Source organism: Entelurus aequoreus, linkage group LG23 (genome assembly GCF_033978785.1).
Source record: "Entelurus aequoreus isolate RoL-2023_Sb linkage group LG23, RoL_Eaeq_v1.1, whole genome shotgun sequence".
Classification (NCBI taxonomy): domain Eukaryota; kingdom Metazoa; phylum Chordata; class Actinopteri; order Syngnathiformes; family Syngnathidae; genus Entelurus; species Entelurus aequoreus.
The window spans coordinates 9,132,973-9,155,897 of NC_084753.1; the positions used below are offsets into that span (position 1 = coordinate 9,132,973).

Consider the following 22,925-nt stretch of genomic DNA (forward strand, 5'->3'; position numbering starts at 1 on the left):
ATAAGTTTATTTTGTATTAGTTACTTCCTAGCCTGTGCTGCTGTTATGCCAACAACTCATTCCCTGACAACAATTGATGCACACCGCTCCTTAAATCTGTCCACTACTCATTATTACTACGTTTAAATTCCTGGTTATTGTAAGGATAAGTCTAACTCATTATTACTATGTTTATATTCCTGGTTATTGTAAGGATAAGTTTAACTCATTATTACTATGTTTATATTCCTGGTTATTGTAAGGATAAGTTTAACTCATTATTACTACGTTTAAATTCCTGGTTATTGTAAGGATAAGTCTAACTCATTATTATTACTACGTTTAAATTCCTGGTTATTGTAAGGATAAGTCTAACTCATTATTATTATTATGTTTATATTCCTGGTTATTGTAAGGATAAGTTTAACTCATTATTACTATGTTTATATTCCTGGTTATTGTAACAATAAGTCTAACTCATTATTACTATGTTTATATTCCTGGTTATTGTAAGGATAAGTGTAACTCATTATTACTATGTTTATATTCCTGGTTATTGTAACAATAAGTCTAACTCATTATTACTATGTTTATATTCCTGGTTATTGTAAGGATAAGTGTTTAAAATGATTTAGGACTTTATCGTGTCCAAAAAAATGAAAGAGTTTGCCTTCTCTATGGTATTAATGAGATTATTAAGGACTGTTGTTGATGTGAAACGACCACTTAGTGGTTGCCAAAAAGTGATTCAAGGTAATATTTTCATGGCGACACATCTTATATGTGCATAAATGACTAGGACGAGTATTGCATACATCATAATAAAATCCACACTGTAGTGTTCACATGTTGAAGTACCCTTTACAAAGTTGAAATCAACCCCAAACGACCACTTAATGGTTGCCAAAAAGTGATTCAAGGTAATATTTTGATGGTGACACATCTTATATGTGCATAAATGACTAGGAGTATTGCATACATCATAATAAAGTAGTGTTCACATGTTGAAGCACCCTTTATAAAGTTGAAAACAACCCCAAATGACCACTTAGTGGTTGCCAAAAAGTAATTCAAGGTCATATTTTGATGGTGACACATCTTATATGTGCATAAATGACTAGGAGGAGTATTGCATACATCATAATAAAGTAGTGTTCACATGTTGAAGCACCCTTTATAAAGTTGAAAACAACCCCAAATGACCACTTAGTGGTTGCCAAAAAGTAATTCAAGGTCATATTTTGATGGTGACACATCTTATATGTGCATAAATGACTAGGAGGAGTATTGCATACATCATAATAAAGTAGTGTTCACATGTTGAAGTACCCTTTATAAAGTTGAAAACAACCCCAAATGACCACTTAGTGGTTGCCAAAAAGTAATTCAAGGTAATATTTTGATGGTGACACATCTTATATAAATGACTAGGAGGAGTATTGCATACATCATAATAAAGTAGTGTTCACATGTTGAAGCACCCTTTATAAAGTTGAAAACAACCCCAAATGACCACTTAGTGGTTGCCAAAAAGTAATTCAAGGTAATATTTTGATGGTGACACATCTTATATAAATGACTAGGAGGAGTATTGCATACATCATAATAAAGTAGTGTTCACATGTTGAAGCACCCTTTATAAAGTTGAAAACAACCCCAAATGACCACTTAGTGGTTGCCAAAAAGTAATTCAAGGTAATATTTTCATGGTGACACATCTTATATGTGCATAAATGACTAGGAGGAGTATTGCATACATCATAATAAAGTAGTGTTCACATGTTGAAGTACCCTTTATAAAGTTGAAAACAACCCCAAATGACCACTTAGTGGTTGCCAAAAAGTGATTCAAGGTAATATTTTGATGGTGACACATCTTATATGTGCATAAATGACTAGGAGGAGTATTGCATACATCATAATAAAGTAGTGTTCACATGTTGAAGCACCCTTTATAAAGTTGAAAACAACCCCAAATGACCACTTAGTGGTTGCCAAAAAGTGATTCAATGGAATATTTTCATGGCGACACATCTTATATGTGCATAAATGACTAAGAAAAGTATCGCATATATCATAATAAAATCCACACTGTAGTGTTCACATGTTGAAGTACCCTTTACAAAGTTGAAATTAACCCCAAATGACCACTTAGTGGTTGCCAAAAAGTGATTCAAGGTAATATTTTCATGGTGACACATCTTATATGTGCATAAATGACTAGGAGGAGTATTGCATACATCATAATAAAGCAGTGTTCACATGTTGAAGCACCCTTTACAAAGTTGAAATCAACCCCAAATGACCACTTAGTGGTTGCCAAAAAGTGATTCAAGGTAATATTTTGATGGTGACACATCTTATATGTGCATAAATGACTAGGAGGAGTATTGCATACATCATAATAAAGTAGTGTTCACATGTTGAAGCACCCTTTATAAAGCCCGCATGACATTATGGCTGCCACCAGCAGAGGCACTGTTGATGAATGTAATGTGTTGAAGGAAAAAAAAAGATCCCTCCATCCATTTTCTTTCACTTGCCCTCATATTTTGTACCATTTTAATCAACTATTAACAATCTGTTTTTATTTCAATGCCGATGAATGCTATTTAGACAAATGCCCGTGTGTGGGCGGAGTCCGCTAAAGCTGAAAAGTATGTGAAAAATATGTTTTTATGCTGTTGACAAAGTCAGAAGACGGTCTGAGAAGACCAAGTGAGCCAAGATGTTGTGGAGTTTCAACATAAAGCTGACATTCAAAACTGTAAATCAATCAATCAATCAATCAATCAAAGTTTACTTATATAGCCCTACATCACGAGTGTCTCAAAGGGCTGCACAAGCCACAACGACATCCTGGGCTCAGATCCCACATCAGGGCAAGGAAAAACTCAACCCAATGGGATGACAATGAGAAACCTTGGAGGGGACCGCAGATGTGGGGACTCCATAGTCCACCTGCTTGGGCTTGGATGAGTCGTGGCTGCAGATGGCGGACAATCCCGACACATGGCTTAGTGCACGCGTGCGTCAAACTGTGGGCGTCATGATGGCACTATCTTGTGACAATCAGACGAGTCAGCACATGAGAGTGCAGTGGAAAGATGGCACATCCTGATAGCAGATAGACCGTCTTCACCATCCAGGTCACACCAAAAACTGCAGAAAAACATGCTAGCATAGCATACAGTACATGGACTACAAACATCCTCAAAGTTTGGAGGTCATTAAGGTCATGTCTACACTAAGTGGTTTAAGCCCTTAAACACATCATTATTTAGCCTAAGCCCCGTTTCAGCCACACTAAACCAGCGTTTAAGGTCTCCCTCCTCGGACACATTTTTACACGGGTAAGTCAGCCGTGTAATTCTTGATTCTCCGGCTCTTAGCTTTGTATGGACTCATTGATCCTTTACAAAGTCAGTTCGGAGAGGAAGGGACGCCAGAAAGACCACGCCCACACAGGAAGTGACACCAGAAAGACCGCGCCCCACACAGGAAGAGACGTTCGGAGAGGAAGTGACGCCAGAAAGACCACGCCCACACAGGAAGTGACACCAGAAAGACCGCGCCCCACACAGGAAGAGACGTCAGAAAGAACGCGCCACAGGCAGCTTCATAACAAAGATGGAGGCGGATCATCCAGACATGCCGTGTTTCTCCTTCTTTACATGTACAGACACTTCACATTTTCAGTAGACTCATAATAAATTCATAAAAGAAGCAAAAAAAAAAATAAGAGTTGTAGAAATGATTGGAAACTCATAACAGCCATGACATGATGTTCTTTACAAGTGTATGTACACTTTTGACCATGACTGTATATAACATAGTAACAGGCACAATTATAATAACATTGACTATTTATGTATTTTTTAAAGCATACGAGGTGCAATTTTAAATTTCTAAAACGCATCCCGCTCCCCCCCCAACATCACTAATTACTGCTCACTGCAGACTCCATGAGAGTCAACAAACATTATAAAACATCACCTACTGTACAATGTCTGCTGTCATTAGGATCCATTTATATGAAGAATGACTCATAATCCTCAAAAAGAAAAGGGGACCCAGGCGCCATTTCCGGGTCCTAATCGGCTGTTGTAATGTACCAACTTGTCAGAATACGTCCTCAGCCTTCTTCTATCCAGGTGAGAGGCATGATTCATGATCTACAATAAACTTCTAGGGGGCAAGGAAGCGAGGAAACACCTCACCAGTCGATCGCGTCGAAATTGTAGACAAGCTTGTGATCAGGACGCCACTATAAATAGTTTGTCTGCATTTGTGCTTAAAATATTATACCACTAATACTTGTTCATATTCAAATCACAAAATGTAAATGCAGTATTGTTGGCGCTTTTTGGATGGTTATTTATTGGATTATATGTGCAAAATAGAGGAGCTCCCATTGGCTCCACTGTAAGTGCACTAGTGTTGTCCCAATACCAGTACCAAAATGTATTTCCATACTTTTTTAAATAAAGGCGACCACAAAAAATGTCATTATTGTCTTTATTTTAACAAAAAATGTTAGTGTACATGAAACATGTGTTTATTATTGTCATTTAGTCCTTAAATAAAGTGTTGAACATACTAGACAACTTGTCTTTTAGTAGTAAGTAAACAAACAAAGACTCCTAATTAGTCTGCTGATGTATGCAGTAACATATTGTGTCATTTATACACCTATTATTTTGTACACATTATGAGGGACAAACTGTAAAAAAGATTATTAATTTACTGTTAATATCTGCTTATTTTCTCTTTTAATATGTTCTTTCTACACTTATGTTAAAATGTAATAATCACTTATTCTTCTCTTCTTTGATACTTACATTAGTTTTGGATGATACCACACATTTAGGTATGGATGTGATACCAAGTAGTTACAGGATCATACATTGGTCATATTCAAAGTCCTCATGTGTCCAGAGACATATTTACTGACTTTATAAACATTATATACTTTTTAAAAAAGGAAAGAAGATTTTGTGATGCCAAAACATAGACGTAATGATAGTAGGGACGGACTGGTACTTTTTAGTGGTCTAGTACCGAATATTATTAATTAGTATCGCGGTACTATACTAATAAAACCGTAGCGCACTTTTGATCACATTTATTTCATATTTTTAGACTGCATTAAAAAAATCTATTCCATCCGTCGTCATGTCTTCCATAATGATTATGAATGACAGGCAGAATTCCGAAAAAGGGCAGTTCCCCTTTAAATTAAATCAAAGCAATAAACTTAATTATTTTTCTTACATACAAGAGAACATGTGCAATAATTAACTATATCTTAATTGAATTGCTTTTCCTACATTTAAAACACTTCCACGTAAAGGTTACAACTGTGCATTGATTTTATTTCATTTTAATTTTTTCATCGATTATCACTTTCCGCCGGTATTTCGTTGTGTTTATATTTGCCGGTGTCGTGCCAAAATGTGATTGCCTGCCAAAAATGTATTTCCTTGGCGGGAGCGCGCACCGCTGGCTAAACCTGCATTGGTCTGTCCACAGTGGATTACTAGACAAACACTTTATCTTCCTGGTTATTGTAACGCTACGTAGGTGTTTGACATTATTTTAGCCTTTATCGTGTCAGGGAAATGACAGTTTGCCTTTTCTGTGGTATTAATGAGATTTAAAAGATTGTTGTTAGTCCCATGTTGATGTGATAAAACCTCTTTGTTTGGAAGATACACACAATTGTAACTGTTATTTCTTCCTGCACATAATACATATGTATAAAGTGTTTGGATGTATTCCTTTATGTAACATTTTCATTAAATGTAATATTGCCTGACAAAAAGTGATTCAACGTAATATTTTGATATCTACACGTCGCATATTTTACTACAATACCCTTATGGGCATTACATATATTAAAATCAATTACCTACTGTACTGTTGACTTGATATACCCTTTTTTTTTACCCAAACGACCACTTTGCTGCTGCCAAAATATGATTTCAAGTAATATTTTGATATATGTAATGCCCATAAGGGTGTTCTAGTAAAGATGAGATGTGTCAGATCTGGCCCGCAAACACCTGGAAATGATATGTGTCAATAAAGTACTTCATATGTAATGGATTGTTTTCATTTTGATAGAAAAAATATATGTACTGCTTGAAATTGCATGCCTTTTAAAGGCCTACTGAAATGATTTTTTTTAATTTAAACGGGAATAGCAGATCCATTCTATGTGTCATACTTGATCATTTCGCGATATTGCCATATTTTTGCTGAAAGGATTTAGTAGAGAAAATCGACGATAAAGTTCGCAACTTTTGCTCGCTGATAAAAAAAAGTCTTGCCTGTAGCGGAAGTAGCGTGACGTCACAGGAGCTAGTATTCCTCACAATTCCCCGTTGTTTACAATGGAGCGAGAGAGATTCGGACCGAGAAAGTGATGATTACCCCATTAATTTGAGCGAGGAGGAAAGATTCGTAGATGAGGAACGTTGCAGTGAAGGACTTGAGAGGCAGTGATGGACGTATCTTTTTTCGCTCTGACCGTAACTTAGGTACAAGCTGGCTCATTGGATTCCACACTCTCCTTTTTTTATTGTGGATCACGGATTTGTATTTTAAACCACCTGGGATACTATATCCTCTTGAAAATGAGAGTCGAGAACACGAAATGGACATTCAGTGCCTTTTATCTCCACGACAATACATCGGCGAAATGCTTAAGCTACGAGCTAACGTGATAGCATCGTGCTTTAACTGCATATAGAAACAAAAAAATAAAGCCCTGACTGGAAGGATAGATAGAAAATCAACAATACTATTAAACCGTGGACATGTAAATACACGGTTAATGCTTTCCAGGCTGGCGAAGGTTAACAATGCTGTGCTAACGACGCCATTGAAGCTAACTTAGCAACTTAGCAACGGGACCTCACAGAGCTATGCTAAAAACATTAGCTCTCCACCTACGCCAGCCAGCCCTCATCTACTCATCAACACCCGTGCTCACCTACGTTCCAGCGATCGGCAGAAGGACGAAGGACTTCACCCGAGACGTAGGAAGTCAAGGTGAGGTCGGCGGCTAGCGCGGCTAGCGCTCCAACAAAGTCCTCCTGGTTGTGTTGCTGTAGTCCGCTGCTAATACACCGATCCCACCTACAACTGTCTTCTTTGCAGCCTTCATTGTTCATTAAACAAATTGCAAAAGATGTCCAGAATACTGTGGAATTATGAAATGAAAACAGAGCTTTTTGTATAGGATTCTACGGGTACCATAACTTCCGTTACTCGGACTTCGTCACGCGCATACGTCATCATACCGCGACGTTTCAGCCGGATATTTCCCGGGAAGTTTTAAAAGTCACTTTATAAGTTAACCCGGCCGTATTGGCATGTGTTGCAATGTTAATATTTCATCATTGATATATAAACTATCAGACTGCGTGGTCGGTAGTAGTAGGTTTCAGTAGGCCTTTAAACTATAATAGTATCCATTATTGCAACAAATATTACAGTATATTATCATACTTTCCAAACATTTTTTGTCTAAATAAGAATAAATACTTGAATATCTGCTTGACTTGTGATTTTACAGCAAACTATTCATTAAATTAATACAAATGACAATACATCCCAACAGGTGTAAAAGAAAGTGCATCTCTATCCTCCTTCAAAACCGCACTAAAACAACACCTCCAGGCAACTACAACCCTTGACTAACACCCCCCCCCCCCACCCCCCAACACATCCCACCTCCCTGGATTGTAAATAATCAAATGTATTTCTAATGTATATACTTGTTCTTATGCTATCTGAACTCACTATGTCCACTACTTGCTGTACATATCCTACCAAGTCAGACCTACACTGTTACCATGTCCATTTCTCTGATGATGCAATTGTTGATGACTGAAGTGTTGATATCAACCAAACCCTCCTCATCCCACCCCCCGGATTGTAAATAATTCAATGTATATACTCTGATGATTAACTTGTGTGATGCCTGTATTATGATGATAGTATATATCTGTATCATGAATTGATTAACGTGGACCCCGACTTAAGCAAGTTGAAAAACTTATTGGGGTGTTACCATTTAGTGGTCAATTGTACGGAACATGTACTGTACTGTGCAATGTACTAATAAAAGTTTCAATCAATCAAATTCAATCAATCAAAAGATTTTACAGTGTTCTTTACAGCAGTGGTCCCCAACCACCGGGCCTCGGCCCGGTACCGGTCCGTGGATCGATTGGTACCGGGCCGCACAAGAAATAATTAGCTTTTTACGTTTTATTTAATATCTGAGCCCGAACGATTTTTTTTTTTTTTTAGTATTTTATTTTGAAAAATGACCGGATTCTCTCGGTTATATCTTGGTCACTTGAGCGGCAAAATTTAACCCAGCTAGGAAAATGAGTAAAAAACTGACGTTTTTGGAAAGTTTCTTTGTGAAGTGGAAAAGAGAGAGAAGAACAGCCTACGACTTCCAACAAAAAGAAAGCTTTTAACAGACAATACCAGGAGCCATACTTGAAATATGGATTTATGGCAACAGGTGATTCCCACGCACCGAGCCCGCTCTGGATAATATGTGGTGACCAGCTCTCTAATGAGGCAATGAAGCCTTCAAAACTGCTTCGCCACTTAGAGACCAAGCACCCTGGATTAAAAGACAAGTATTTTGAAAGAAAAAAAACATGAAGATGAAAAAAAGAAGAAATTACTGAGAGCGTTTGGGCAGAGGGAGGTGAGGGAGAGGAGGAGAGCTTGTGAGTGGACCGGGCACACAAACATGCAGGAGGCTTATCTGACGGTTCAAACTGACAACTTTATTTCAGCTGTTGAAAAATAACATCCTTAAAGAAAGAAGTGTTGAATTACTGCTTCTTGTCATTTATATTTTTTTCCACGTGATTATTTATTTATGTAATGGGCAGAGAGGAAGTTACCAGAGACTTTGATGTTATATTCATGTTATGTTGTACAAATAAAGGTCCATATGAGTACACAGTGGATTCACGTTTATTATTATTTCATGACAAAGGCCCCCCCCCCTAGTCCGTGGGACAAATTTTCAAGCGTTGACCGGTCCGCAGTTACAAAAAGTTTGGGAACCACTGCTTTACAACATATTACTGTAAATTGAAAAAAATAAATAATTCTGGCACATGGTCAGCAGTGTTTCCCATAAACTGCCAAGATACCTGTGGTGGTGGGGGCGTGGCTTTGGGCGTGGTCACTATGACATCATCGAGTAATTTGCATAATTTACTACAATGATTTGACTTTCTCTAAAAAGGCTCAAAAAATGTATACTTACTAATTAATAAAAACAGCTTTGTTTTAAACGTCCATTCATCCATCCATTTTACAGTATAATTACAACACTTTATGTACATATTTGTATACAGATTTGAACAATAAGTTATTCACTGAAATATATGTATTAGTTGTGGTTCTTACAAAAAATATATCTTATAAAATATAAAAGCTAAAATGTCTCAAAGCTCTGCCCCTTTAATTAGTGCATACTAAATAATTTAACTTTAGCCTACTACTACAAGCATATTATTTACCAGCAACATAAAGTGAAACAGGTGTCCTGCCACAGTCAGTAACAAATAAACAGAAAACAGTAGTGGTGGTAGATAGACACAGAGCTTCATCAAACATCTGATCCACTGAACAAAGAGCTCCAAAAATCTTGAACTTTAGACTGCCATCAGTTTTACTCCCTACACTTAACCATGTGTTTCCTACTGCCTGCACACTTTGCACCCTTTGTTATATACACATGTTGTGTTTCTAATAGAAATACATTTAATAAAGTCAAATACAAATAAGGCAACAAGAGAAGTATCCTACACTTCTCTTTTGTAAAGTAAATCTGAACAGCCGATATGGGCATCTACATCAACTATATGATTTGCCTGAGAAGCTGGAGAGGACCAAAAAATAAAAAATAAAATAAAATTATTATTATTATTTATTTATTTTTATTTTATTTTATTTGTGGCGGACGTAATTCTTTCGTGGCGGGCCGCCACAAATAAATGAATGTGTGGGAAACCCTAGTCAGGATTGTACCACCTGTGCCTCAATTTGAGCCAGGAAAAAACCCGGCCTATGGAAATCCCAAATACACAAAAACGGGTACCAGCAGGTAAGAAAAGTAGAATTTTGCATAATGTGACCCTTTTGATGTTCAGCACTTTTTAGGTCAAACTGGTATAAACAAGTAACCAGAACATGATGCCACTAGTTGGTAAGCCAATGAATGGCTTACCACAGTGTTTTTCAACCACTGTGCCGCGGCACACTAGTGTACCGTGAGATATTGTCTGGTGTGCCGTGGGAGATTATGTAATTTCACGTAATTGGGTTAAAAATATTTTTTGCAAACCAGTATATATAATCCTTAAATGTGCCGTTGTTGAGTGTCTATACTGTCTTGAGCTCGACAGAGTAACCGTGTAATACTCTTCCATACCAGTAGGTGGCAGCAGGTAGCTAATTGCTTTGTAGATGTCGGGAACGACGACAATGGTTTGCAGGTAAAAAGGTGTCTAATGCTTAAACCAAAAATAAACAAAAGGCGAGTGCCGCTATGAAAAGGCAAAACTAAAACTGAACTGGCTGCAAAGTAAACAAAAACAGAATGCTGGACGACAGCAAAGACTTACAGCGTGTGGAGCAGACGGCGTCCACAAATGACGTGACAATCAACACCAAAATAGGAGCGTAAAACGTGAATTATATTTATATAGCGCTTTTTCTCTAGTGACTCAAAGTGTTTTACATAGTGAAACACAATATCTAAGTTACATTTAAAGCAGTGTGGGTGGCACTGGGGGCAGGTGGGTAAAGTGTCTTGCCCAAGGACACAACGGCAGTGACTAGGATGGCAGAAGCTGGGATCGAACCTGGAACCCTTAAGTTGCTGGCACGGCCACTCTTACCAACCGAGCTATACCGCTTTGAGTCACTAGAGAGAGAAAAAAGTGCTATATAAATATAATTCACTTCAAGACAAGAAGTAAAACACTACACACAGGGAAACACCAAACAACTCCAAATAAGTCAGGGTGTGATGTGACAAGTGGTGACAGTACACCTACTTTGAGACAAGAGCTATAGTGATGCATGCTTGGTTATGGTTGGAATTCATATCAAACAATTGCGAGAACGACTTTTTATTGTCAATATCGGCTGCTGGGCTTCATTTTTTAATTTTTTCTGCTGGTGGTGTGCCTCAGAATTTTTTCAATGAAAAAAATGTGCCTCGGCTCAGAAAAGGTTGAAAAACACTGGCTTACCAAATGTCATGTATATTCATACTGACCTCTTCCAAGCTCAGAGAATGATTGATAGCATGTGGGCAAGGCTAACTAATTGCCATTTAGCCAATGTAATGATCTCCCTACATATGGGGCTAAGCTCTTCACTTATCATGCTGCCGTGCGCTTAAACTCGCCAAAATGGCGCCACAAAACCAAAAGCCTGCGTCCTGCACACATGACACAAGGGATTATACGTTCCAGTTGAAATCAGCGAGAATGTGGTGAATAGGACTACTATGGACCGCTCTCACAAGCGCTCTTCTGTGCTTGTGAATGCTGAATGCTAATGACCAATTCCTCTTTTCCAACGCTCCCAGTCAGAACCACAACTGTTCCATGTGACGACTCAGCAGCTCCCACGCAGAAGAATATTTCTCAATATGTAATTAGATACCTATTTCTGTACTAAAATGAAGAGAATAAACTAAGCTGATGGTTTGAACTGGCAAAACCAGAGAGGCAGCTGCAAACTAAAAATTGGATGATTTGCCTTTGAACTACTGATATCCCGCTTGGCAAGTCACTTCCCTTAACAAGTCACTTCCCGTTTACCAAGAGAAAAACCTTTGACCTACTCAGACTGAATTCTTGTACAATAAACTCACTCCTACTGCATTTCCACCGATAGCGTCGTTCTCCTATCTAAGGAGGTTTTGTCTACCCAGGAACATACTTTTCTTATCCACTGACTGGTCTAACGTTGTACTTCCAGTGGAAGAAATAGAAATAAATACAAAAAACATCTTACCGAAAACAACGAGGATGAAGAGGAAAGTGGCCACTCCGGCTGTGATGTAGAACATGATTCTAATGTGGTGGGCCAGCTCGTCCAGGTCGTCCACGTTAGGCACCAGGATAGGTGGCACCAGGAACCCAATGGCGATACCCAACTGCAAAACAATATAGCTCGATTTAAAATGTCCTATTATATATTGAATAGACTGCAAAGACAAGATATTTCATGTTCACACTGAGAAACTGTTCTTTTTGGCAAATATTAGCTCATTTGGAATTTGATGGCTGCAACATGTTTCAAAAAAGCTGGCACAAGTGGCAAAAAAGAGTGATAAAGTTGAGGAATGCTCATCAAAGACTTATTTGGAACATCCCACAGGTGAACAGGCTAATTGGGAACAGGTGGGTGCCATGATTGGGTATAAAAGCAGCTTCCATGAAATGCTCAGTCATTCACAAACAAGGACGGGGCGAGGGTCACCACTTTGTCAACAAATGCCTGAGCAAATTGTTGAAGGACAACATTTCTCAACAAGGAATTTAGGGATTTCACCATCTACGCTCTGTAATATCATCAAAAGGTTCAGAGAATCTGGAGAAATCACTGCACGTAAGCCATGATATTACACACCTTGGATCCCTCAGGCGCTACTGCATCAAAAAGCGACATCAGTGTGTAAAGGATATCACCACATGGGCTCAGGAACACTTCAGAAAACCACTGTCAGTAACTACAGTTGGTCGCTACATCTGTAAGTGCAAGTTAAAACTCTACTATGCAAAGCCAAAGCCATTTATCAACAACACCCAGAAACGCTTCGCTAGGCCCGAGCTCATCTAAGATGGACTGATGCAAAGTGGAAAAGTGTTCTGTGGTCTGACGAGTCCACATTTCTAATTGTTTTTGGAAACTGTGGACCAAAGAGGAAAAGAAGCATGGGGACTGTTCTAGGGTGAAAGTGTAAAAGGCAGCATGTGTGATGGTATGGGGGTGTATTAGTGGCCAAGACATGTTCTAGGGTGAAAGTGTAAAAGGCAGCATGTGTGATGGTATGGGGGTGTATTAGTGGTCAAGACATGGGTAACTTACACATCTGTGAAGGCTCCATTAATGCTGAAAGGTACATACAGCTTTTGGAGCAACATATGTTGCCAGCCAAGCAACGTTATCATGGACGCCCCTGCTTATTTCAGCAAGACAATGCCAAGCCAGGTGTTACAACAGTGTGGCTTCATAGTAAAAGAGTGTGGGTACTAGACTGGCCTGCCTGTAGTCCAGACATTGAAAATGTGTGAAGGCTAAAATATGAGAAGGGAGACTGTTGAACAACTTAAGCTGTACATCAAGCAAGAATGGGAAAGAATTCCACCTCAAAAATGTGTCTCCTCACTTCCCAAACCTTTACTGAGTGTTGTTAAAAGGAAAGGCCATGTAACACACTGGTAAAAATGTGTTGCAGCCATTCAATTATAAGTTCATGATTATTTGCAAAAAATAAAAATAATTCTCAGCTGTAACATGAAATATCTTGTCTTTGCAGCCTTTTCAATTGAATATAAGTTGAAAAGGATTTGTTGTATTCTCTTTTTATTTACCATTTACACAACCTGACAACTTCACTGCTTTTGTAGTTTGTGACTCCGTATTTTTTTAATGAAAAAATGTTGCCTTGGCTCACAAAAGGTTGCTTTAATCTACAATCAACTTTGCACATCTGATCATTCTAGATCCACTCCAAAAATCTGAATCTTTAAAGCAGATATTTTTACAACAATGCTGGCGTACTACCGTAGCAATATGTTTATAAGGGTGGTTGTAGACCACAGGAGAAGTAATACTGTAGCAATATGTGTATAAGGGTGGTTGTAGACCACATGAGAAGTAATACTGTAGCAATATGTTTATAAGGGTGGTTGTAGACCACATGAGAAGTAATACTGTAGCAATATGTTTATAAGGGTGGTTGTAGACCACATGAGAAGTAATACCGTAGCAATATGTTTATAAGGGTGGTTGTAGACCACATGAGAAGTAATACTGTAGCAATATGTTTATAAGGGTGGTTGTAGACCACATGAGAAGTAATACTGTAGCAATATGTTTATAAGGGTGGTTGTAGACCACATGAGAAGTAATACCGTAGCAATATGTTTATAAGGGTGGTTGTAGACCACATGAGAAGTAATACTGTAGCAATATGTTTATAAGGGTGGTTGTAGACCACATGAGAAGTAATACTGTAGCAATATGTTTATAAGGGTGGTTGTAGACCACATGAGAAGTAATACTGTAGCAATATGTTTATAAGGGTGGTTGTAGACCACATGAGAAGTAATACTGTAGCAATATGTTTATGAAGGTGGTTGTAGACCACATGAGAAGTAATACTGTAGCAATATGTTTATAAGGGTGGTTGTAGACCACATGAGAAGTAATACTGTAGCAATATGTTTATAAGGGTGGTTGTAGACCACATGAAAGGTAATACTGTAGCAATATGTGTATAAGGGTGGTTGTAGACCACATGAGAGGTAATACTGTAGCAATATGTTTATGAAGGTGGTTGTAGACCACATGAGAAGTAATACTGTAGCAATATGTTTATGAAGGTGGTTGTAGACCACATGAGAAGTAATACTGTAGCAATATGTTTATAAGGGTGGTTGTAGACCACATGAGAAGTAATACTGTAGCAATATGTTTATAAGGGTTGTTGTAGACCACATGAGAAGTAATACTGTAGCAATATGTTTATAAGGGTGGTTGTAGACCACATGAGAAGTAATACTGTAGCAATATGTGTATAAGGGTGGTTGTAGACCACATGAGAAGTAATACTGTAGCAATATGTGTATAAGGGTGGTTGTAGACCACAGGAGAAGTAATACTGTAGCAATATGTGTATAAGGGTGGTTGTAGACCACATGAGAAGTAATACTGTAGCAATATGTTTATAAGGGTTGTTGTAGACCACATGAGAAGTAATACTGTAGCAATATGTTTATAAGGGTGGTTGTAGACCACATGAGAAGTAATACTGTAGCAATATGTTTATAAGGGTGGTTGTAGACCACATGAGAAGTAATACTGTAGCAATATGTGTATAAGGGTGGTTGTAGACCACATGAGAAGTAATACTGTAGCAATATGTGTATAAGGGTGGTTGTAGACCACAGGAGAAGTAATACTGTAGCAATATGTTTATAAGGGTGGTTGTAGACCACATGAGAAGTAATACTGTAGCAATATGTTTATAAGGGTGGTTGTAGACCACATGAAAAGTAATACTGTAGCAATATGTGTATAAGGGTGGTTGTAGACCACATGAGAGGTAATACTGTAGCAATATGTTTATAAAGGTGGTTGTAGACCACATGAGAAGTAATACTGTAGCAATATGTTTATGAAGGTGGTTGTAGACCACATGAGAAGTAATACTGTAGCAATATGTTTATAAGGGTGGTTGTAGACCACATGAGAAGTAATACTGTAGCAATATGTGTATAAGGGTGGTTGTAGACCACAGGAGAAGTAATACTGTAGCAATATGTGTATAAGGGTGGTTGTAGACCACATGAGAAGTAATACTGTAGCAATATGTTTATAAGGGTGGTTGTAGACCACATGAGAAGTAATACTGTAGCAATATGTGTATAAGGGTGGTTGTAGACCACATGAGAAGTAATACTGTAGCAATATGTTTATAAGGGTGGTTGTAGACCACATGAGAAGTAATACTGTAGCAATATGTTTATAAGGGTGGTTGTAGACCACATGAGAAGTAATACTGTAGCAATATGTGTATAAGGGTGGTTGTAGACCACAGGAGAAGTAATACTGTAGCAATATGTGTATAAGGGTGGTTGTAGACCACAGGAGAAGTAATACTGTAGCAATATGTTTATAAGGGTGGTTGTAGACCACATGAGAAGTAATACTGTAGCAATATGTGTATAAGGGTGGTTGTAGACCACATGAGAAGTAATACTGTAGCAATATGTGTATAAGGGTGGTTGTAGACCACATGAGAAGTAATACTGTAGCAATATGTTTATAAGGGTGGTTGTAGACCACATGAGAAGTAATACTGTAGCAATATGTTTATAAGGGTGGTTGTAGACCACATGAGAAGTAATACTGTAGCAATATGTGTATAAGGGTGGTTGTAGACCACATGAGAAGTAATACTGTAGCAATATGTGTATAAGGGTGGTTGTAGACCACATGAGAAGTGTACAGTTGACACCATGGTGTTAGAAGTGCCACAAAGACCCTAAAAGTCCTGTGGGACTCTGGCATCCCACAGAATGCCCATACAGCAGACAGACGCCTCAGACAGACTGTTGTCCAAACCTGGTTTCCAAGAACCCCAATGGCACAGGCGCTGGAGACCTCCTCCTCCCCGAACCACACAGAGGCCAGATAAGAGGGAATCCCCAGCACAAAGACTGTCGCCACCGAGCAAACCAACTGTCCAAAGAAGGTGAGGGCAAACAAATTGGGACCGGCGCTGCCCACTTTAATCCAAGCGCCGATGCAATTAAAGGCCGAGCCTGCCAGGACCACGTCCCGGATGCCCCTGTGGTCCAGAAGCCACAGGACAGGCAGGATGAGCAGGACGTAGGTGAGCAGATAGATCATAGCCAGCCAGTCTATGGCCAGAGCGTCTATGTTGTAGAACTTGATGAAGATGTTGCTGATGATGCCGTACTGCAGCCACATGAAGGCGTTGCTGGCCGACACAGCGCTGAAGACAAACAACATGAGCCAGCGACGATGGTACAGCTTTGTCTCAGACTCTCTTTGGAACACCTGGTCATCCATCAAACACAAGCGGGACTCGCTGGGACTTAAAGGTCCCGGAGTCCACTGCACGGACGCCAAGCCTGGAGCCAGAGTCTTTGAGCGCGTGGAGCTTTTCATCTTTTCTTCACGGGTGAACTCTGAATTTGCACGGTTGCCTTTTAAAGTATTGTTCCGGGGCATGGCGGCCGTCCCTGCAAGGTGAGGCTTCTTCAGATTCTCTCCAGGTCCAGTATGCAAAGTGCAGCCTGTATGCTTGTCACAAGGAGCTGCTGAGGACGCTTTCACAGGTCAAGGCATTGTCATGGTCATTGCATCTGGTGGCGAGGAGCAGGCTTTACACCACATGTCACATGACCACCAACATTCCAGCTGCAACGCTCAAAAACCAGGACAAGACGCACAATTGGCTAAATATCAGCAGGATCATGCTCGTCCAGGACTACGTTGAGTAGGACCACTGAGCTATGATGACCCTTAGCTTGCATTCCTTCCAACAGATGTATGTTAAAGCATGCACCTTAAATACCAAAACCAAAGCTGTAAAGACTGACTTGGAAGGTTTTCTACTTAAGAAGGTCAATATGCGCTTAAAAAAAACAAATGGGTGGAAAAAATGTATGTGTAAGTTAACTAGTGTTGTTTGTCCCTAACATGTTAACTTCTGAAAGGACACAGTGGACTCATTCTCAATGCGTCACAGGGACACTCCTCTTGTTTTTAGTTTTTTTATACCAGCGTTGTGTAAAAGGTAAATAAAAAGAGAATACAACAAATCCTTTTCAACTTATATTCAATAGAATAGACTGCAAAGACAAGATATTTCATGTTCACACTGAGAAACTTTGTTATTTTTTGCAAATATTAGCTCATCTGGAATTTGATGGCTGCAGCATGTTTCAAAAAAGCTGGCACAAGTGGCAAAAAAGAGTGAGAAAGTTGAGGAATGCTCATCAAAGACTTATTTGGAACATCCCACAGGTGAACAGGCTAATTGGGAACAGGTGGGTGCCATGATTGGGTATAAAAGCAGCTTCCATGAAATGCTCAGTCATTCACAAACAAGGACGGGGCGAGGGTCACCACTTTGTCAACAAATGCCTGAGCAAATTGTTGAACAACAACATTTCTCAACAAGGAATTTAGGGATTTCACCATCTACGCTCCGTAATATCATCAAAAGGTTCAGAGAATGTGGAGAAATCACTGCACATAAGCCATGATATTACACACCTTGGATCCCTCAGGCGCTACTGCATCAAAAAGCCACATCAGTGTGTAAAGGATATCACCACATGGGCTCAGGAACACTTCAGAAAACCACTGGCAGTAATTACAGTTGGTCGCTACATCTGTCAGTGCAAGTTAAAACTCTACTATGCAAAGCCAAAGCCATTTATCAACAACACCCAGAAACGCTTCGCTGGGCCCGAGCTCATCTAAGATGGACTGATGCAAAGTGGAAAAGTGTTCTGTGGTCTGACGAGTCCACATTTCAAATTGTTTTTGGAAACTGTGGACCAAAGAGGAAAAGAAGCATGGGGACTGTTCTAGGGTGAAAGTGTAAAAGGCAGCATGTGTGATGGTATGGGGGTGTATTAGTGGCCAAGACATGGGTAACTTACACATCTGTGAAGGCACCATTAATGCTGAAAGGTACATACAGCTTTTGGAGCAACATATGTTGCCATCCAAGCAACGTTACCATGGACGCCCCTGCTTATTTCAGCAAGACAATGCCAAGCCAGGTGTTACAACAGCGTAATAAAAGAGTGTGGGTACTAGACTGGCCTGCCTGTAGTCCAGACATTGAAAAAGTGTGGCAGCTAAAATATGAGAAGGGAGACTGTTGAACAACTTAAGCTGTACATCAAGCAAGAATGGGAAAGAATTCCACTTCAAAAATGTGTCTCCTCACTTCCCAAACCTTTGCTGAGTGTTGTTAAAAGGAAAGGCCATGTAACACACTGGTAAAAATGCCTTTTTTGCAATGTGTTGCTGACATTCAATTCTAAGTTCATGATTATTTGCAAAAAAGAACAAAGTTTCTCAGTGTGAACATGAAATATCTTGTCTTTGCAGTCTATTCAATTGAATATAAGTTGAAAAGGATTTGTTGTATTTTCTTTTTATTTACCATTTACACAACTTCACTGCTTTTGGCTTTTGTATTTGGGGTTTTGGCACCAGCTGCTAGACTAGATATGACCGGTCTAAGTCTAAGACTAGATGTGACCAATCTAAGTCTAAGACTAGATGTGACCAATCTAAGTCTAAGACTAGATGTGACCAATCTAAGTCTAAGACTAGATGTGACCAATCTAAGTCTAAGACTAGATATGACCGGTCTAAGTCTAAGACTAGATGTGACCAATCTAAGTCTAAGACTAGATGTGACCAATCTAAGTCTAAGACTAGATGTGACCAACCTAAGTCTAAGACTAGATAGCACGTACTAATATGCATGAAAACACTCCGCTTTAGAATTGTTTTAGTTATACTGAAAAACTTACTTGTAGTGATAATTAAACCAGCAACTGCAGGGAGCAAACTTATCCAAAAGATGGCGCCAAAGCACAAACAATAAAACACATTTTTTGCTTGTTTATATATATTTTTTAGCTATATTTAATAAGGCTTTTAGTGAAGAAAAATCCATAAATTAGCCGCACTGTCTTATAGGTCGCAGGGTTCAGAGCGTTGGAAAAAAGCAGCGGCTTATCGTACGGAATTTACGGTACACGCTGTAAGTATTTATGTAATGTAGTAACATTCACATTCATGATCACATGTAATGTTTATGTATTTTGCTCATTTTAAGCATTTATTTAAAAAATGCATCACAACATTTACATTATTTACAATCAGGGGTGTGGAGGGGAGGGGGGGTAGGATATGGACATCAAGTAGTGGACAAAGAGAGAGAGAGAGAGAGAGAGAGAGAGAGAGAGAGAGAGAGAGAGAGAGAGAGAGAGAGAGAGATCAGAAGGCATAAGAAAAAGTATCTACATTTGATTGTTTACATTTGATTATTAGCAATCCGGGGAGGGTGTTAGTTTAAGGTTGTAGCTGCCATTCATATGTTGTCAATATTCAGTGTTTTATCCTTCATAGAAAAATTTCAAATTCCATTACGTTTTTTAAGTTGGTCTGTCATAATGTTTTTAGCATTCAATCAGACATTATTGTGAGGTTTTGTATTAGTGTTCCTAAAAATAGATATACCGGCCCCCAGACACATTTTTTACTCTAAATGTGGCCCCCGAGTCAAAATAATTGCCCAGGCCTGGGTTAGAGTGTCCGCCCTGAGATGGGTAGGTTGTGAGTTCAAACCCCGGCCGAGTCATACCAAAGACTATAAAAATGGGAGCCATTACCTCCCTGCTTGGCACTCAGCATCAAGGCTTGGAATAGGGGGTTAAATCCCCAAAAATTATTCCCGGGGGCGGCACCGCTGCTGCTCACTGCTCCCCTCACCTCCCAGGGGGTGAACAAGGGGATGAGTCAAATGCAGAGGACAAATGTCACCACACCTAGTGTGTGTGTGACTATCATTCAGTGTTGGGACTAACGCGTTACAAAGTAACGCCGTTAGTTTCGGCGGTAACTAGTAATCTAACGCGTTACTTTTTATATTCAGTAACTCCGTTACCGTTACTACATGATGCGTTACTGCGTTATTTTACGTTATCTTTTATGTAGTATCGGCTAGAAAAAGAAGATCTGAGTGTGTTTTATTAGAACGCTGCGGTGGAAAAGAAAAGGCGTGCTTTGTGTGGGTGGGGGGACTCCCAGACCGTAGTTGAGGAGCACAGGGGAGACGTTCCTCCAGGGTCTATGTACTTCCAGGCTAACAACCTTCACTTTACCCGGAAGTGGGTCTTTACAGCTATGACGAGGCCGGCGGTTTGTTGCAACTTTGTGACTTTATTGGACGCAGCCATCCACCAAGCTAGAGCACCTGCACGCACTCACTGTTGCTGCTCGCTCACCCACTGACTTCACTCACCTCGCATGTTGTCATATCTTAAAGGGCCACACACACACACACACACACACACACACACACACACACACACACACACACACACACACACACACACACACACACACACACACACACACACACACGCTACTCTCACAACTAACAAGACATCATGGTGAAGCCAGAAGTCGAGTTTCTTAAAATGGAGACATTCTCAATACTTTTCTTTTGTCAAGCACAAAGAAAATAACATTTTTGTTAAATGTAAGTTGTGTCTTGGATCAAAGATCCTATCTACTTAAAGTTAAAGTTAAAGTGCCATTATGTTGCAGCTATTTAAAATAGTTTTGTCAATTTGTTCTGGCCTGAAATAAATTGGCCCTTTGAAACATATCTTTGTCTTTGTGTGTTGTATGTAGGGCTGCAACTAACGATTAATTTGATAGTCGATTATTACTTCGATTAATCGATTAATAATCGGATGAAAGAGACAAACTAAATTTCTATCCTTTCCAGTATTTTATTGAAAAAAACAAGCATACTGGCACCATGTTGTGGACATTGGGGGTGCAGCATACACCAACAATAACACAGAAATGTAACTCATCAGAACTGGATCAGATATTGTACACATTTCTGTTGTGAATAACAAAGGATCAATTTTAGGCTGCCTCTGAATAATAGCATGAAATATTCCAGCACCTTCATAACGTTTAGTTATACTAAAGCGTCACTCAAATCTAAATATATTTATATAGCTTTATCGGCCCGGCTACATTGATCCATTATGAAACCAACCTGAGATATTTCTGTCCGTTACGTTTATTTCCAAATTGGTAACCGTGCGTTTTCTCTCTCAAAACGGAGTCAAATGTGCCGGAGACACATTATCAGCCCCGCGTTGCAACAAAGGCATAACTTTAACGTTACTCACAAAGAAGCTGAACTCATGAATGCTTGTTGCCACTATGGACTTCAAAAGTTACGTACTGTGAGTTGTTCCCTTCATCCATGGCTCCAACATGTTTCCTTTTCAGGTGCTTCTAAAGCAATGTTGTACTTCCGTGCCATTTTGCAGGAAACGCTCTTCTTTGAAGTCTTTAAAGTAAAGTGTTCCCACACTTTGGACGACTTAGGTCGTACACTTTTCTCCATTGAAGCAATAACCTCAAGATGTTTCTCCGCTAAACTATCGCTAGTGTTTTCCTGCGCCATTTTTCGAATGTTTCCAGCAAAGGAGACGCCGTCGTCGCGTGAGCTGCACATGACCATCATTGGCTAGCTTACGCCACCTCATGAGACGTAGCCTCAGCGCCGCCCTGGCGCTGTTTTGTACTTATTTTGATTATTGTTTCTCAGCTGTTTATAAATGTTGCAGTTTATAAATAAAGGTTTATAAAACAAAAAAAAACCAACAACAAAAAAATTACCAAAAAAAAAAAAAGCCTCCGCGCATGCGCATAGTTCCAACGAATCGATGAATAAATTAATCGCCAACTATTTTGATAATCGATTTTAATCGATTAGTTGTTGCAGCCCTAGTTGTATGTTAAGCACATTGTTTGTGTGTTGTATGTAGACCACATTGTTTGTGTGTTGTATGTAGAGCACATTGTTTGTGTGTTGTATGTAGACCACATTGTTTGTGTGTTGTATGTAGAGCACATTGTTTGTGTGTTGTATGTAGACCACATTGTTTGTGTGTTGTATGTAGAGCACATTGTTTGTGTGTTGTATGTAGAGCACATTGTTTGTGTGTTGTATGTAGACCACATTGTTTGTGTGTTGTATGTAGACCACATTGTTTGTGTGTTGTATGTAGAGCACATTGTTTGTGTGTTGTATGTAGACCACATTGTTTGTGTGTTGTATGTAGAGCACATTGTTTGTGTGTTGTATGTAGACCACATTGTTTGTGTGTTGTATGTAGAGCACATTGTTTGTGTGTTGTATGTAGAGCACATTGTTTGTGTGTTGTATGTAGAGCACATTGTTTGTGTGTTGTATGTAGAGCACATTGTTTGTGTGTTGTATGTAGAGCACATTGTTTGTGTGTTGTATGTAGACCACATTGTCTGTGTGTTGTATGTAG

The 22,925-nt window shown here is 39.2% G+C and overlaps 1 protein-coding gene across 4 annotated transcripts in view; it reads right to left on the minus strand.

Annotated features, from left to right (window-relative positions):
* flvcr2b (FLVCR choline and putative heme transporter 2b) overlaps positions 1–22,925 on the minus strand; it is a 63,317-nt gene that overhangs the window by 38,581 nt on the left and 1,811 nt on the right. For all 4 annotated transcript variants that reach the window (XM_062035080.1, XM_062035079.1, XM_062035081.1 and 1 more), the window contains exon 2: positions 12,058–12,199. In XM_062035080.1, the coding sequence (XP_061891064.1) occupies positions 12,058–12,199 (142 nt within the window). The remainder of the gene's footprint in view (positions 1–12,057; positions 12,200–22,925) is intronic.